We start from the raw sequence: 16,942 nt of genomic DNA, 5'->3' as shown, positions 1-16,942 counted from the left end.
CAGATTTATGTTTTCCTTTGGTAAAAAATATAGATTGTGGGTGGACTTGAAACTGAAAGTTGAGTTTATTAACATTCTTTTGAAGTACCCTGAATGCACTATCTTGTAGCTCAGTATAAAATTCACCTTGAATTTTGGAGTGGGATTTTTATTCATTCCCCTTTTCCGTTTTTTTCCTCTTTTATTTTCACCTTAAACTCTGGAAAAAAAAATCTTCAAAGGACTTTCAGCTAAATAATTTTTCAAAGGTACCTTGGCTTTATTTCCTTTTAAAGATATTATGTGGAATTATCTCAAGAGAAACTTGAGAAAGAGTTAAAAACCATGGATCCCAGCTTCTCAGGGCCGATGTGTCTGAAACTGCTCATGAGCTGTAATTCATCACAAATAAGATTATTGTGTATGTGCCAACATTGAACCAGTATTTGTATTGCAAACGTGTTACTTTCTGTCTTGCATTACACATTTCCCACCTCACTGTGAAAAGACATTAGGATAAAATAAACAGATGACAAGCCTAAAGCGAAAGGAGAAAACAGAAATAAACCTGCCAGTAGGATGGATTCAGAAAAATATTGCAAAGCCCACCACAGTTGGTGGTTGCCATGGTGTTGAGTTTGGATGCACAGAACCCAATCAAGGAAACAAACAAATTCTTCGGCAGAACTAGCAACTCTGGAGCTGAGTCATTTTTAATTCCTTCCAGTTTGACTCTTAATGAGGAAAATTGTGTGCAGCTTCCCTACATAAAGAACAAAAGACTTGGATCTAGGAAAAGCAGACACTTCATAAATCCCCGCTGGTTACCACCAGTTTCCCCATGGCAACTGGATAGACGTGCTTGGTTTTCACTCCACTTGTGTGCAGGCTCTACAATCCTACATGAACTTGATGGTTCTAGCTCTCTGGGGTTGGTTGGATAATGTGAGTGATGGATGTGGTAGCTCAGACTCAAGGGTCCCATCTCCAGGAGTGTAGAGATTCCAGAAATGCTTGAAACTGGTCCTTTCTGTTCTGTCAGAAATCCCGAGAGGCTCTCACCTTGTGGGTACCAGGAAACAAAAGATCTGTAGAATGCCGCATTTCTCCATCAGAAACCCGTGAGACATTTATCACCCTATGATGAGGATAGCCAGTCATCTAAAACGAGATGAATAGACGCCATTTTTCTCCAGGGATTTGCTATAGTCAGGTGGCAGGTGATCTGGGAGCTGGTAGAAAAGTGTCTGGCTTTGGAAACTGAGTCTACTCAGTTTTTTTTTAATTTTTAATATTTTTATTACATATTTTCCTCAATTACATTTCCAATGCTATCCCAAAAGTCCCCCATAGCGCCCCCCACTTCCCTACCCACCCATTCTCATTCTTTTGGCCCTGGCATTCCCCTATATTGGGGCATATAAAGTTTGCAAGTCCAATGGGCCTCTCTTTCCATTGATGGCCGACTAGGCCATCTTTCGATACATATGCAGCTAGAGACAAGAGCTCCGGGGTTCTGGTTAGTACATCATGTTGTTCCAACAATAGGGTTGCAGATCCCTTTAGCTCCTTGGGTACTTTCTCTAGCTTCTCCATTGGGAGCCCTGTGATACATCCAATAGCTGTCTGTGAACATCCACTCCTGTGTTTGCTAGGCCCCGGCATCGTCTCACAAGAGACAGCTATATTTGGGTCCTTTCAGCAAAATCTTGCTAGTGTATGCAATGGTGTCAGCGTTTAGAAGCTGCTTATGGGATGGATCCCTGGATACAGCAGTCTCTAAATGGTCCATCCTTTCATCACAGCTACGAACTTTGTCTCTGTAACTCCTTCCCTTGGTGTTTTGTTCCCAATTCTAAGAAGGGGCACAGTGTCCACACTTTGGTCTTCATTCTTCTTGAGTTTCATGCGTTTAGCAAATTGTATCTTATATCTTGGGTATCCTAAGTTTTGGGCTAATATCCACTTATCAGTGAATACATATTGTGTGAGTTCTTTTGTGATTGTGTTACTTCACTCAAGATGATGCCCTCCAGGTCCATCCATTTGGCTAGGAATTTCATAAATTCATTCTTTTTAATAGCTGAGTAGTACTCCATTGTGTAAATGTACCATAATTTCTGTATCCATTCCTCTGTTGAGGGACATCTGGGTTCTTTCCAGCTTCTGGCTATTATAAATAGGGCTGCTATGAACATAGTGGAGCATGTGTCCTTTTTACCGGTTGGGACATCTTCTGGATATATGCCCAGGAGAGGTATTGCTGGATTCTCCGGTAGTACTATGTCCAATTTTCTGAGGAACCGCCAGACTGATTTCCAGAGTGGTTGTACAAGCTTGCAATCCCACCAACAATGGAGGAGTGTTCCTCTTTCTCCACATCCTCATGCTGGCAGAGTGTGGTTCATGGCCTGCATGAGCCTACAGTTGACCATTTGTCATACATGAATTGCCTCTGTTGCTGCTTCCTGTTTCATTCATAAATCTATGCTTTCTTATTTACTCGCTGCATAATAGGAAAGGCTCTTTTTTTTTTAATCTAACTATTAATTATTCCTAACAAATGCACGCTCCTCGTTCTTAGAAATTCTTGGGAAAGGGGAACGTAAACCAAACACATTTATTATCTTCTGATTGGCAAAAGGTACTTCCAAAATTCTCCTTCATGTCTGATATTTTATCAGAACACTTAGGGAAGATCCAAGTCTATGTAGGTTTGATTGCGGTTCTGGTAAGATGGGGTTTTAGCATGAAGGGCATAGTCTGTGGGTCTTGGAGTGTTCTAGCTTCCTGCTGCTGGCTTCTGTTGGAAGGTACCCTATTTATTAATCACTTCGTGCTTTTTATATACATATCTGTGGTGGTTTGACTGAGAATGACCCCAGAGGCTCATATTTTTGAATACTTGATCCCCAGCTGTCGAAACTGCTTGGTAAGAATCAGGAAATGTGTCCTTATTTGAGGACATGTGTTGCTTCAAAACACACTATTCCTGGCGCTCTCTCTGTCTCTCTGTCTGTCTCTCTCTCTCTCTGCCTTGTGTTTGTGTCTTAAGGCTTAAGCTCCTAGTTACTAGTAATATAGCATCATACCTACATGCCTACTAGGATATTATGGTCACAGACTCACCTTCTGAAACTGTAAGCCCTAAATAAACTCTGTCTTCTGTAAGTTGCCTTGGCCATGGTGTGCTGGTTTGTATAAGCTTAGCTCAGGAAGTGGCATTATTAGCAGGTGTGGTCTTGTTGGAGTAGGTGTGTCACTGTGGGCATGAGCTTAAGACCTTCACCCTAGCTGCCTGAAAGTCAGTCTTCTACTAGCAGCCTTCAGATGAAGGTGTAGAACACTCGGCTCCTCCCGAACCATGCCTGCCTAGATGTGCCATGCTCCCCCTTGATGATAATGAACCTCTGAACCTGTAAGCTACCCCTAATTAAATGTTGTCCTTTATAAGACTTGCCATGGACATGGTGTCTGTTCACAATAGTAAAACTCTAACTAAGACACATAGAGAAAGAAAGTTTCTCTATTCATATATGTATATATTTGAATAATTGGCATGTAGCTTTAGAAAGTTAGATACTAACCCATTTAAATATCCCAGCAGAATCTGAGCTTGGCTCTTCTTTCCGCTAAGGCTAATACTTAGCTATATTTATATCATCTATACCTCTATCACTGTGTATTTTCCCAGTTAATAACCTTTTTCTTTATAGAGCATCCAAAGCAAGACATTCATTTTATGTCCTCAATATCTATTTCCCTTTTTTTTTAAATTCAATCTTCCAGTCTATTAGTGATTGGCTTGTCCACATGCTGTCTGTCTGTCTGTTATTGGCCTGAGGGCTTATTAGGAGCTTGCCCAAGTATCTGGGTTGAATTTGACTCTGTCCTTTTTATAGTTTTAGGAAAATTGTGTGTGTGTGTGTTTTAAAGAAGCAGAATAATGTTTAATTTCCACTTTAATTTGAAGAAACTCTCCATCTCAATTTAGGTTTTTGTCCACTTTACCCAGCATCTGCGTATTTATTTTGTTTGTGGTTGTGCTGGATATCCTGCCTAGGGCATCGCACTTGCTGGCGAGCCCTCTACCAGGTTCTTTATAAGAACCCTTTTTAAATTAAAACTTCCTTTTAGAAATGTCTTTGCACATGATATTGTATTACATACAAAAAAAAATTATATTAGTATGTTTAACAAGATCTCCTCTCTGTGAGGATTGTTATTTTAACTAAAATGCCTATAAAGTTCAAACTTTCCTTCTGTAGCTGTGGCCAGGGCTGTGATTCTGAGTCATGTGTAACTGTTAATTCCCACATGTAACCCTTGGGTAGCTGACAAGGTCTTTTTGCCAGGACCCCCATTCATATCCTGTCCTTACTGTCATGTTTGTATTGCATCAGGATTTATTAAGATAAGCCGTCTTCATTCCCATAGAGCCGGGTGTTCTGGGAGTGGAGATTGTCAAAGCAGAACTTAAACTACCTCAGCCAATTTAAATGTCAATAAAACATTTGTTACTTATTTTCAGTTTTATCATTGGTTATAATTTATACTTAGAATTAAAATGTTAACATGTGCAACTGAGTTTGTTTGAATTAAGTGTATAATTAGGCTAATGAACCTTGTAAAAATGTAGTGGTGAATCCTTAATATAATCTGAGCAGTTAAATTTCTAATTATGCAACCAAAAATCACACACAGAGATGCAGCATCCGGCAGCTTGCTTTCCCTCCTCCTGCTCCTGAGAGAGACTGTTCAGCAACTGTGTGAGAAGGGTTTAAAGAAAGACAGATATGAAATTGAGATTTGTACCCAGTGGAGATAATATTTTTTTACTGTCCACCCCTCCTCCTCTCTCTCCCTTCCTTCCTTCTTCCCTTCCCCTTCCACCTCATCCCTTTCCTCCTCCTGTTCTTCTCTTCCCTTCTAAGAAGGGAAAAAAAAAGCATTTTAGTAAACAGTAGGAGAAGCGTAGATTTGAGAAATTTTTAGTCTAACAAGAAAAGAAAATTGCATTCTTTCGGAAGTCTGTGACTGATTTAAGATCTGCCTGAAGTTCACATGGCGGGTAGAACAGGCATGTTTCCACATGACCTAGCACTGAAGTCATTTCTTCAAAAACCTCTCCAGCCTCATTCATAAAGCACTGGGTCTCTTCTCAACCCCGTGGCTCAGTGCATCCAACATGGGTGGCTCGGATTCTTGAACCACCTCCAAGAGCTGGTCTTCTTTTCTCCCATAGCTCCTGATGGGTCACTGTTGCCCCTTAGGAACTAGCAGTTGCTCCCAAGAAGGGAAGCATACGCTGTACCCTGACAGCTCATAGACCCTGAGACCTTCTTCATTCCCACAATGCTCCAATAAAATAACATAGATGTCTGTCTGTTATCTATCTATCTATCTCCAAGTTACTTTGGAACAAACTATGCTGAAGCTGTTGAGTTTAGTTTATGAGATATATACTTAGCCAGGTGGGGGATGACACACACCTTTAATGCCAGTGCTCGGGAGGCAGAGGCAGATGGATCTCTTGAGGCCAGCCTAGGCTAAAACTCTGTCACAAAAATACAAACAAAAAAATTCAGAGAGAGACAGACAAACAGAAACATGGACATAGATGGACAAACAGACAGACCAACTGACTGACCGGCCTAGGATGTGCTTCTTTTCTTACTGGGGCCCTGAGACAGCTGAGGGTGGTGGTGGTGGCCAGTAGCATGCAAATGGGTCTTGTCAGTCACCCAGCTACTTCCGGGTCATTGAACATGCCTGACCCTTCAGCTTCCTGTGGATTGGTCAGAACACCTTTGTATTTTCCCGAGACTGTACTTGTTTTCTCTGAAGGTGTTCTTTGATCTTTCACCACATTCCTTTTGTGTTCACTTTCATTCTGTGGAGCCAATGAGAGATGTTTGCAGATTATAGCACTTGACCTTTCCATCCATTCATTCCCTGGAGATAATGATCCTAGCATTGTGGAGAAGCCAATTACATCATCTTAGTACATCATCAATCAGGCAGTTCCTGATTACCTGGCACCACGTGTCACTATGTTACCCAGGGTGTAGCCTCCTGCCCCATTATCTGTCATTACTGTTACCTGGAGTGGCTGCTGAAGCTCAGATTGCTATACTTCCTGTCCCGCCTTTCATTTCTGCAAGTCATAACACCCTCCACTGTCTTCAGCAGGGTTTGTCTATGTAACAGGTCCTTGAACTTGCTTTATAGATTCAGGCTAGTGTAGAACTTTTAAGTGCTGGGATTAGAGGCATGTGCCATCATGCCCAGTGATTTGCAATATTTTTATCATACATTAGCATTGCTAGTACATTTGACTACACAGAAGGGCAATTTAGAAAGACAATCTTCACTGATGTTTCATAATTATCTCAGCGGTACAGTGCTTGCCCAGCACTGAAAACAATACCACGGAAAGACCAGAAGTAAAACAGGTAACTCTGCACAGTTTTCAGATCATTATCTTGGGATGACCATCTAGAAAAGCTCTTGAGCCTTCTTTTACAAATTGGATGCTTAGCCGGGTGGGGTCTGGAATGGTCCTTCAAGCTCTGCTTATAGAATTTAGCTCCTTCTCTACTGCAGAGTTCCAAAGCCTTCCCCATTTCTTCTAACAACCACATGACCAGGTTCTTCGTGGCCACTGCCCACTCTCTGGTACCAACTCTTGAGTTACTTTTCTGTTGCTCTGATAAATGGGGCCAGAAGTGACTCATGGTCAGAAGTTTGACTTTGTTATTCTAAGAGTTTATTAAAGGACCAAGGATCCATCATGGTGGGAGACATGGCTAAAGACAGCTGGAGCAAGAGGCCGAGCGATCACATTTTCAGCTACAAACACAAGCCAGAGTGATGAACTGGAAGCGGGCAGCAAAGCTATAAACCCTTAAAGCCTGCCCCTCAGTGCTTTTCCCCCAATGAGATTGCACCTTGCATAGGCTCTATAACACTCCACAAACTCGCCAACAACTGGGGAACACACTTCAGCTACCTGAGCTAGTGGGGGCATTTTCATCCAAACCACCACACGAATATTAATAATTTTGTCTTTTTACTTTGTCTCCTTCTCTATGAAGTTCATTTCTTGTTCTCTCTTAAAGCATGAGTCCCGACGCAGATCAGAGAAATGCTAAGTGATGTCCCTTGAACCACTTTCCTGCTTCGTTTCCTTCCCCCTTTTGACTAGGAGTGTGGAAGCAGATCACTTAGTTAAGGGAGAGACTCACCAAGTTTTGAAATTCCAATTATTGGACCTACTGTAGAATTGTGAAGGGAAAGTCTCTCTCTAGCTCTCTAAAAGACTTTGCTGTTATCCTCCAAACCCTGAACAGTGAGGGTTTGTGCTGTGTTCCTCCTGACCCACTGTGCTGTGAAATAAGGGAGTTGCTTGCAGTCATCTGAACTGAAGCAGCATCCCACCAAAGCCATTCATCCCTCTTCAGACTGTGATGCCCTCGATACCCTAAGCAGCTGGGAGCAGAGTTAGTATGCACTTAGTCTCAGACAGCTGATACTGACAAGTCAGAAAAAGATTTCCGGTAATCATTAAAGGGTCAATTTGTACAGATCATTGAGACTGTTGTGGTCTCTCCCAGTGTGTTACTGGAACACATATTAATAGCACTGTAGCCCATCCCCTTTTAAGGGAGTCTGTAACCATGTACACGATAGCGAAAGCACGTGGAGGGAATGTTACCCCTATAACTGTTCACGTTCTTGATGTTCCAGAACACTGGGGTTGTTAGTGAAGCGGTTGGAGAAAGGTGGTAAGGCTGAGCAAGAAAACCTTTTCCATGAGAATGACTGCATTGTGAGGATTAACGATGGAGACCTTCGAAACAGAAGATTTGAGCAGTAAGTGTACTTCTGGTCCTCTCCCCTGGCGGTGATGGGGTTCCTTCAGCTGAGCTACTCGGACACATTACCGAGTCCTGTACCAGAGGAGATGGTGTAATGCCGTTACCTAGTATTCTATCCAGAATTTAATAAAACTTGATGTAACTACACCCACTGATCTATATCTAGAACACCCTGTAACCAAGTGAGCTGAGTTATGGACCTGAGTTTAATATCACACTGCTTTCAGGAAGTCCAGCCTTGTCCTTTGCAGTGTAAATAAGGAGAAAGGCTTCTCTGAGTCACAATACTGTGCCTTTCTAGGGTGTTCTTTATCCCAATTGAAGCTCTTATTGAGTTAAAAATAAGAACAACTAAACCTTTTAGAATTGGTAGGTGTGGATAGCACTCTCACTTGGTTGAGAGACCTGGGCCAGCATCAGTGGGAGCTGCCTTACAATGGGTCTTAGGGCTCCATAACAGGCAGGCGGGGGGCGGGGGGAGTTGGTGCATCATTAGAATCTGTTTGCAGGACTTAGTATTTGTCAGATTTCTGCAACAAACTTGAACCAATTTTACTGATAAGTGATGACTGGCTGGTTGCCTCCGCTATCTCCATAAGTATACTATAAAGTATTTCTTTAAAATTTCTATGACCCCTTAGTAAGAACATACTTCATGCCTTTGTTATTACAGGATAATTCTGTACAGGGATATCCAGCCTTTGACATTGCGATGTGTCATTACCATCAATAAATGTGTTGGACTGTATTCATAGCTTTCCTGTATGTGGCCCATGGACTGCAGCTTGTATCCACCTGTGAGAAAGAAAGCTATGTTTAATTTCCATCAGTATTAAACTAGAATACATGTGTTAGCACTTATCATTATTGATGCTTTACTGTGTGGGCACTGTATTTTATCTACAGTCCTAGATAGGTTTATCATTTTTATTTACAGAATGAGAAATTTATATTTGGAGAAACTGCCCTGCTTTTATCGGAGCTTGCAACGTGGTTCCTGAATGGTTCCAACAGCCTGTTGGTTCTTACTGCTTAATTAGTATACTTAATCAAGCTCATGTTATCTTCTGCTCTGCTGGTCTTCATTTGCTAATCTTCCACTCTTTGTCAAATCCAGAGCACAACATATGTTCCGCCAAGCCATGCGTGCGCGTGTCATTTGGTTCCACGTGGTCCCTGCAGCAAACAAGGAGCAGTATGAACAACTCTCCCAACACGAGAAGAACAACTACTCCCCAGGCCGCTTCAGCCCTGACAGCCACTGTGTGGCCAATAGGAGTGTGGCCAACAATGCCCCTCAAGCATTGCCCAGAGCACCCAGACTGAGTCAGCCACCCGAGCAGCTGGATGCTCACCCCCGACTACCTCATAGTGCTCACGCCTCAACCAAACCACCCGCAGCCCCGGCCTTGGCTCCACCCAGTGTGCTTAGTACCAGTGTAGGCAGTGTGTACAACACGAAGAAAGTAGGCAAGAGGCTCAACATCCAGCTTAAGAAAGGTAGGATGCATTTAGTTGCAGATGGGGTTTCTTTAAGAAGATGAGCAACTACTTAAAGAGAGTACCTTGGGTACGGAGGTGGGGGTAGTTGTGTTTCTTTGTTGTTATCTTCCTCTGTGAAGTGTGTAGTGCCTAGAATAAAGCCCAAGGCTCCCTGTTTGCTTGCAGGGTATTCTGCCCTGGTCTTTATTCCTACTCAAACTTAAAACACACAAAGGGCTATGGAGATGGATTTGATGGTAAAGTGCCTGTTGTATATGCATGAGGACCTGAGTTCAGATTCCCAACATTTACATAAGAGCCAGGCATTGATGGGGGGTTTGGGAGGAGGGCAGGTGGCTTTCTACGTGACTAGCCAGTCTAGACAAACTGCCAAGCTCCAGGTTCAGGAAGAGACTGTCTCGAAACATAAGTCAGAGAATGTTTGAGTAAGACTCTGCACTCTCGCCTCTGGTATACACACACACACACACACACACAGATACATATGCAATTGCCTACATATGTGTACACATAAATGGAGAAGAAATCTAATTAAAATGTAAAGGTTCAGAAGAAGTTACAACATATGTTTACAAGGATCAGCTATTTTTCCTAGGGTAGCATTTTTTTATACTAAAAATTACAGGTTTTCCTTCAATGTCTAGAATAATAATGGAGGTCTGACTGTCTTGATTGGCTACCATGCCAAGACATTGCGTTAAGTAGGATGTGAGAGGTCTCTGTGTAGTCTTCAGCATGTCATAGGAAAGGGCACCTATGTTTGAGTTATCTGTTTGCTCTCTGTTTTCTAAAATATGACTTCATTTCCTTGATGGGTGCTGCTAAGTCTTCCCCACTTTTAGTGATTTACTTATGTAGCTCCTCCTGTAGGTGACAAATAAGTGCACACGGGAACATGGCAGATCCATGTACATGGGGACACGCTTACAGTTAGTCTTCTCTATTATGCAGAGTGACAGCCACACTTGACCTTCAGATGGCCAGTGACATTCTGTCAAGGACAAGACACACTTTGCTTACTGTGTATTCTTTTAGCTGAGCATTTCAAAACCGTGCCTTTCAAATTATAGCTTTATTTAAGAAGAAAATGCCTTTCTGAGCTCAGCCGGCTCCAGTAGGGGCTGGAGAGTCATCCAGAATGACTAACCTGTGCTTGGCCGCTGTGGATGGCAAACCCTTGCCCGCATGTCTTTCATACTGTGGCATTCAGTTCATTCTCCTTTCCATAGGGTAGCACTGGAGATGCTGTGCACCTGCTGTCTCCTTCCTAGAACAATTCTTTCACTGAACTTTGAGCCACAGCTTCTGATGATTGGCTTTTTGAGCCACCAATACTTGATTGGCACAGACAGGACTTGACACTGTGCTTCTACGCTTTGCAAGCTGTATGGGAAGCGCGCTGTTTTCTGTCTATTGTCAGGAAGGGGATGGTCCAATTCACATTCTCCTCTCTCCACTCAAGTGACAGGCTTTGGGTTTTAACCAAAAATATGTCAAGTGCCACAACAGTGGTGTATGAAAAATAAAGCTCCCGCTCCTATTCCCTAGACAAAGACGGTATTCACTTAGCCAGTGTCTGGCTACTTCATAAATAACACTATTTATAACATCATACGTCTCTTTACTGAAGGAGGAGCATTCATTCAATCAATTGAACTTTTGCACAAATAATAAATATGACAAATTATGATGTAAGGTGGGCTCATTCATTGAGGGTTATCTTACTTACTATTAAAGGAGTCAATATTTTTTTAGTATTTTAATAATATTAGCTTTGCTTTGTATCATTTAGAAAGATGGAAGCCATTTATTAGACTAATTCAGGAAGTCTAATCTTCATTTATAAAAGAAAATTGAAAGTGGTGGGTTTTATTTAAATCTTTCTCAGATTTTTGCTAATCTGAATGATGCAGCGTCCCATAGGTTTGTATTAATTTTTGTTAACCAGCAGAGAAAATATGCAACAGAAGTGGCTGCTGCCTTTACAGCAGTGCCTACAGATGTTTTACATAAACAGATTGTGTTGACTATACTTAAGAAGGAAGAGAACATTGATTGTCTTTGATTAGGACTGAATACAGATATGGCCATAATGATTGCTTTAGAATTAAACATTTCCTTGTAGCTGGAAAATTATGGCTTTTTTTTTTTTTACCAGTTCTTGTAACATTGAGGGACTTCCATGAAGCCCATTAAAAATAGTGTGATCATGTAAAATATATGTTCAACTCAAAGTAAACCTTTGTGCTCTAAGTGATATTAGTTTGCAAGCTGGAGTCAATGCTTTGTGCTAAAAAGAGAAGTCTCTGGGATAATCACTCACTGAAATAATTTTGGTACTGTGTCACATGAGGCTGCATTACAGAGAAGCCCCAACTCACTTGCTTCAATAATTATGATTTCTTAATATTTATTACCGCTCTGGCATTCTCAAATCCCCTGCTCTTTTGTAGAAATTAGCTTTTTAATAAAGCGAGAGGAGAAGGTTAGTAATCTGTTTCCATCAGAGCAGAATGTCTTGTTGGCTTCACCAGATGAAAATTGACATCTATTTATCTTTCCCTTAAAGGTCATTGCCTGAACTTCTGACTCATAGATTTAGGGGTTACTGCTGTTATTTTAATAGAATTGTGGTTCATATAATAGTCCATCTTTGTTGTTTGTATGAATTAATATTGCCAAAGAGAATAATTTAAAATCCTTTCTTAATAGATGTTATTGCCAGCCATTAGAGTCTTGTGAAGGCACAGAGACATATGGGACAGCCTCAGAAGAATAATTAGTAAAATTCATATAGACAGCTTGCCATTCAAGGCTTCAGGACAGACAATAGCAGAAACCTAACGGTCAATCTGAACGTGGTTTCCGGTTGGGCATAGAGGGTTTGTTCTGAGCCTGAGAGTGTTTCTGGCGTGTTTCGTTTCAGGAACTACTGAGATTCATTTCTGTTCTTTTCTCTCTTCAACTCATAATGTTTGGTCAGTTTTCTTGTGTGTTACACGTTTTGATTCATTTTTATGTGAACCCCGTGTCACGCTTGGCTACTCTTCTCCACTCTTGACCCTGCATATCTCTTCATCCTTCTCACCACGGCCATCCCTTTGACATCCTATTAACTGAAATGTAGCCCAAGAAATAAATGCTCTCAAATAGAAATTTCTCTTTAGAAGTGTTAGAGAATTCTGTGACTCCGTAGAAATTTGTCAGGTTCCAAACACGCTGCACCTTAGTGTGGTTCTGTTCTTTACTTCTGGGTTCTAATGGGATGTCACTTCTTTCCCCAACATTACTGGTCTAAGATTGTTTGCGAAGGAGTCTACCAAAGACAACGTGGAGTCATTAAAGCAAGAAAATAGTTACTGATATCCCATTAACCTTGGTGCCTTTAAACATGAGAGGGTGACCTTAGGGTTTAGTATCCCTCATCCCGGGTGGATTCTTTCCTGAGTGATCTGCCCAGTGTGGGGAATGGGACCACGCATGGGAGCATTTCAGTTACTTGGAAAGGGAACTTGACAAAGGTAAGCAGCAGAGTTCATGTATCTAAGTTGGTGGCTGTACTCGGGGCATGAGGAAGGGTACTTACTAAAAATATTACTGTTCTGTGTACCATCCCTGAGCACTTTTTTCCCCCTTTCTCCTGCTTCATGCTCTCGATCTGAATACCATTATCCCCAATACTTGATTTTTGAGGTTTCATAGAGTTTTTCCAGTTTATTTTTATTCAGTGTGTATAGACATAGTACACGTATGTCTGTACACCACATGCCGTGCTTGTGGAGGCCAAAGAGGCACTAGAGCTGTGGTGAGCCACCATATGGTGCTGGGAATCAAACCCAAGTCTTCTAAAACAACACAGTGCTCTGAACCTCGGAGCCATCTTGCCAGACCCCAAAGATTTTATATATTTTTATATATTTTAACAGAAATTTTTATTCCTGATTTCTTCTTTTTTAAAAAAAAATTGGATATTTTATTTATTTACATTTCAAATGTTATCCCCTTTCCCGGTTTCCCCTCTGGAAACCCCCTATCCTCTTCTCCCTCCCCCTGCTTCTATGAGGGTGCTACCCCCACCCACCCACTCCAGCTTCCCTGTCCTGATATTCTTCTACACTGGGGCATCGAGCCTTCACAGGACCAAGGGCGTCTCCTCCCACTGATGTCCGACAAGGCCATCCTCTGCTACATATGCGGCTGGAGCCATGGGTCCCTCCATGTATATTTTTTGGTTGGTGGTTTAGACCTTGGGAGCTCTGGGGGGGTCAGGTTGGTTGATATTGTTCTTCCTATGGGGTTGCAAACCCCTTCAGCTCCTTCAGTCCTTTCTCTAACTCCTCCAATGGGTACCCCGTGCTTAGCTGTGAGCACCCACCTCAGTATTTGTTAGGTTCTGTCAGAGCCTCTCAGGAGTCAGCCATATCAGGCTCCTGTCAACACTTCTTGGCATCCGCAATAGTGTCTGGTTTTGGTATCTGTATATGGGATGGATCCCTAGGTGGGGCAGTCTCTTCAAGTAGAGCTGTCAGGCCCATTTGGTATCCAAAGACTTAAAGTTCACATATGAGTTTATTAACTTGAATTTGCCCTTGGTAAGACCACCAAAGAAGATTAATGGCTTCTAATGCTAAACAGTTTAAATCTTCCAAACAGTCCAGTTTGAAAACTTCATTAAACGTTTTAAAGCATTAAAAAAAGAAGCATAGGCCATTGGATGTTATCAAATGTAAAACCAATACAGAGTATGGGGCCAGCTTACAATGCAGGGTAGCATCCAGTCCTTGGTGTGTGGCGCACATGCACAGTATACAGCAGCACCTACAGATGTCTCTGTCTCTGTCTTAGGTACAGAAGGACTGGGATTCAGCATCACCTCCAGGGACGTCACCATAGGTGGCTCAGCTCCCATTTATGTCAAGAATATCCTTCCTCGAGGGGCTGCCATTCAGGATGGCAGACTCAAGGCAGGAGACCGGCTAATAGAGGTGAGTGGCTTCTAGGCCAGCACTTCTGGCTTCCCCGAAAAATTCCTTTCTTTGGGAACTAGCTTGGAAATATTTTCATGAAATAGAAAATTGTGTATTTTAGCAGGAGTGTTGCACCAGAAAACAATTTGTTTTACTGTATGTTTCTCCTGTTATCTGAAGGGATTATCTTTATGTCTAGATTATTCATAAATATTAACTATATAGATATTTGGTCTATGAGCCCAGAGCGTATCTTGTCATTATGCATGTACCATACCTCTGTGATTTTGATTTTTAGACAGCTTTCTACAGAATATGTGTCAGCATAGGCAAGTCAGCTACTTAGACAACAGAACCAAGACAGATAAAGTGAACATGGTCTTGCAGGAAGGCCAAAAGGTTGGCATGGCAACCTGGACCACGAACTGAGACACAGCATCCAACGTCATCAGCAAGGAAAACAGATTTTAGCAATCTCCTTTTGATGCTTATAGTTTAACTTCACTGGCATTTAAGGTCACTGCAAACATACGCATAGACATAATTTCTGATGTTGGAAGCTGTGCAAAAGAAAGAGGCACCAACTCAGAACTTAAGATCTATTTTTCTAAATGAAGCTAGATTCCACACTCATGCTAGTGTTTCTGTACTGAGCTGTGCCTCACAGCATCAAGCTACACGCCTACAACTGAGCCATACCCAAGTGCCCTCACTAGGGATTTTAAGCAAGAGTTCAACACTGGGTCATTATTTTCCCTACCAAACTGGTATGTATGTATGTATATATGTATGTATGTATATATATATATGTGTATGTGTATGTATGTATTTATCTTTTTTTTAGTGATTCTTTTTGGTGTTTAGTGTTTACCTTTTAATGATAGAGTATTCTTCATTTTCACTGAAACAACACATTTGTACTAAAGACTCCTGCTGTATTCTCCTGTTTGACTGTTGGAAAACCTGTTGCACACAGGCTGTTCAAGAGCTTAGTTCTTGTAGTGGCTTTATGTTGACTTGACCTCCTGGTTGCTCTGTTTATGGCATGTTTGTGGCAGTTGCAGCTCTGGTTTATGAGTGAGCAATAAAGCATTTATTACTTCCTCACTGACATCTGGCTACCTGATCGACTTCTTTTATGAGCCACCAAAGCTTCTATGGTTACCTGGTCATGACCAAAATTTGCACAGAAAGACTCTCACTTACTAACCAACACTGTCAGTTCTGGATCTCTGGCTTTTCTTCCTCTGCAGTTCTGGACAGGGTTGTAACTAAACGTTTTCTCTTTGTTTTAGGTCAATGGAGTAGATTTAGCAGGCAAATCCCAGGAGGAAGTTGTTTCCCTGTTGAGAAGCACCAAGATGGAGGGGACTGTGAGCCTTCTGGTCTTTCGTCAGGAAGAGGCTTTCCACCCAAGGGAAATGGTGTGTAACTGTAAGGCAGATGGAAGACTCCTCATGCATGTGAACCAGTGACCTAGGCTGCCTACTCAGTGGTGAATGTTTGTGTCCACCTGCCATCAGGGGTCTCTAGTTTTTATTTTCTTCATGCATATCTCAATGCAAAGCATTCTCAACCACACCAGTCTTAGCAATAGACGCCTCAACTATGCGTGGATAGGTGCTTAATAAACAGCTTACAGGGAAGGTTTCAGGGAAATCCTGTGTTTATCACTGTTTCTCCTGCTAACCCTGTTGAAACCCAAGATCACCCCAAAGAGTATACTCAAAACACTGCCAAACCCTCTTCTCGTATGACAGGTTTTTGGGTTTTAGATTTTTGTAGTAAACACAACCTAAGCAAAGTTAATGGCGCTTCCTGTTTGATGGATAGGGAAACTTAACAAAATTAGTGTCAGGAAAATAAAGACATGTTGCAAGCACAGGTGACCTTGGTTGGAAAAACATAAACAATAGTCACTGTTTATAGCTCGCCTTTGCCCTCCACACTGATGTTAACCATTAAGCAGAGGTGTCGAAATGGTTTTGGTGTGGGAATAAGATAACAGAGCGTAAATGTAGTTCTGAATATGCTTTTGAAAAAAAACTGTTGTTTTTATTATTTATATGTGAATTTTCTATACTTAGGTATAAAAGTGGCTTGTTTAGAAGAGTCGGCCTTATCTTTTGATGTGGTTAGAAGGTTGTCTTGGCTCAGGCACAAGCAGCATCTTAAATATCCCGAAGCAGATTTGACCCGAGCCATCTCAGATGTTTGATATCTCCTTTCAGCTAGCTGCTAGCTTTGTGTAGCCCTGACAAGTGACAGGATTTAGGGCTACAGTTCCCAAATCTGTCACATAGGCCCGATTCTCTTAAATTATGCATTGTGCTGCATCATGGCTGATATATTCACCATAGAAATTAGTTGTTTATTTAAATATCTGTTGAAGCTAAATTTCAGTCATGGGTGTCCAATCCCTTGTTACACACAGACCTGAAAATCTGACTTGGCCTTGTGGGGATATCAGACTCTGATAGAGGGTAGTAAGTGAACACTTGTGTGTTGTGTTTATTTTGAATAAATTATGAAAACTTCGTCATAGTTAACAAATGTTTAATGCATCCTCTCTCCATTTAAATGCCGTTTTTTCCTTTTACTCCACTCTTATCC

General features: G+C 41.7%; 1 protein-coding gene across 9 annotated transcripts in view; it reads left to right on the top strand.

Annotated features, from left to right (window-relative positions):
- The window catches only part of Pard3 (par-3 family cell polarity regulator), a 544,654-nt gene that overhangs the window by 298,736 nt on the left and 228,976 nt on the right, over positions 1-16,942 (top strand). For all 9 annotated transcript variants that reach the window (XM_029480763.2, XM_029480762.2, XM_021170616.3 and 6 more), the window contains exons 8-11: positions 7,729-7,854; positions 8,977-9,359; positions 14,208-14,347; positions 15,625-15,753. In XM_029480763.2, coding sequence (XP_029336623.1) covers positions 7,729-7,854; positions 8,977-9,359; positions 14,208-14,347; positions 15,625-15,753 — 778 coding nt within the window. The remainder of the gene's footprint in view (positions 1-7,728; positions 7,855-8,976; positions 9,360-14,207; positions 14,348-15,624; positions 15,754-16,942) is intronic.

This window comes from Mus caroli, unplaced genomic scaffold (genome assembly GCF_978045245.1).
Source record: "Mus caroli unplaced genomic scaffold, Mus_caroli_1 scaffold_10, whole genome shotgun sequence".
Taxonomy (NCBI): domain Eukaryota; kingdom Metazoa; phylum Chordata; class Mammalia; order Rodentia; family Muridae; genus Mus; species Mus caroli.
The sequence above is the reverse complement of the archived record's forward strand: the minus strand, read 5'-3'. Positions and strand labels throughout refer to the sequence as shown.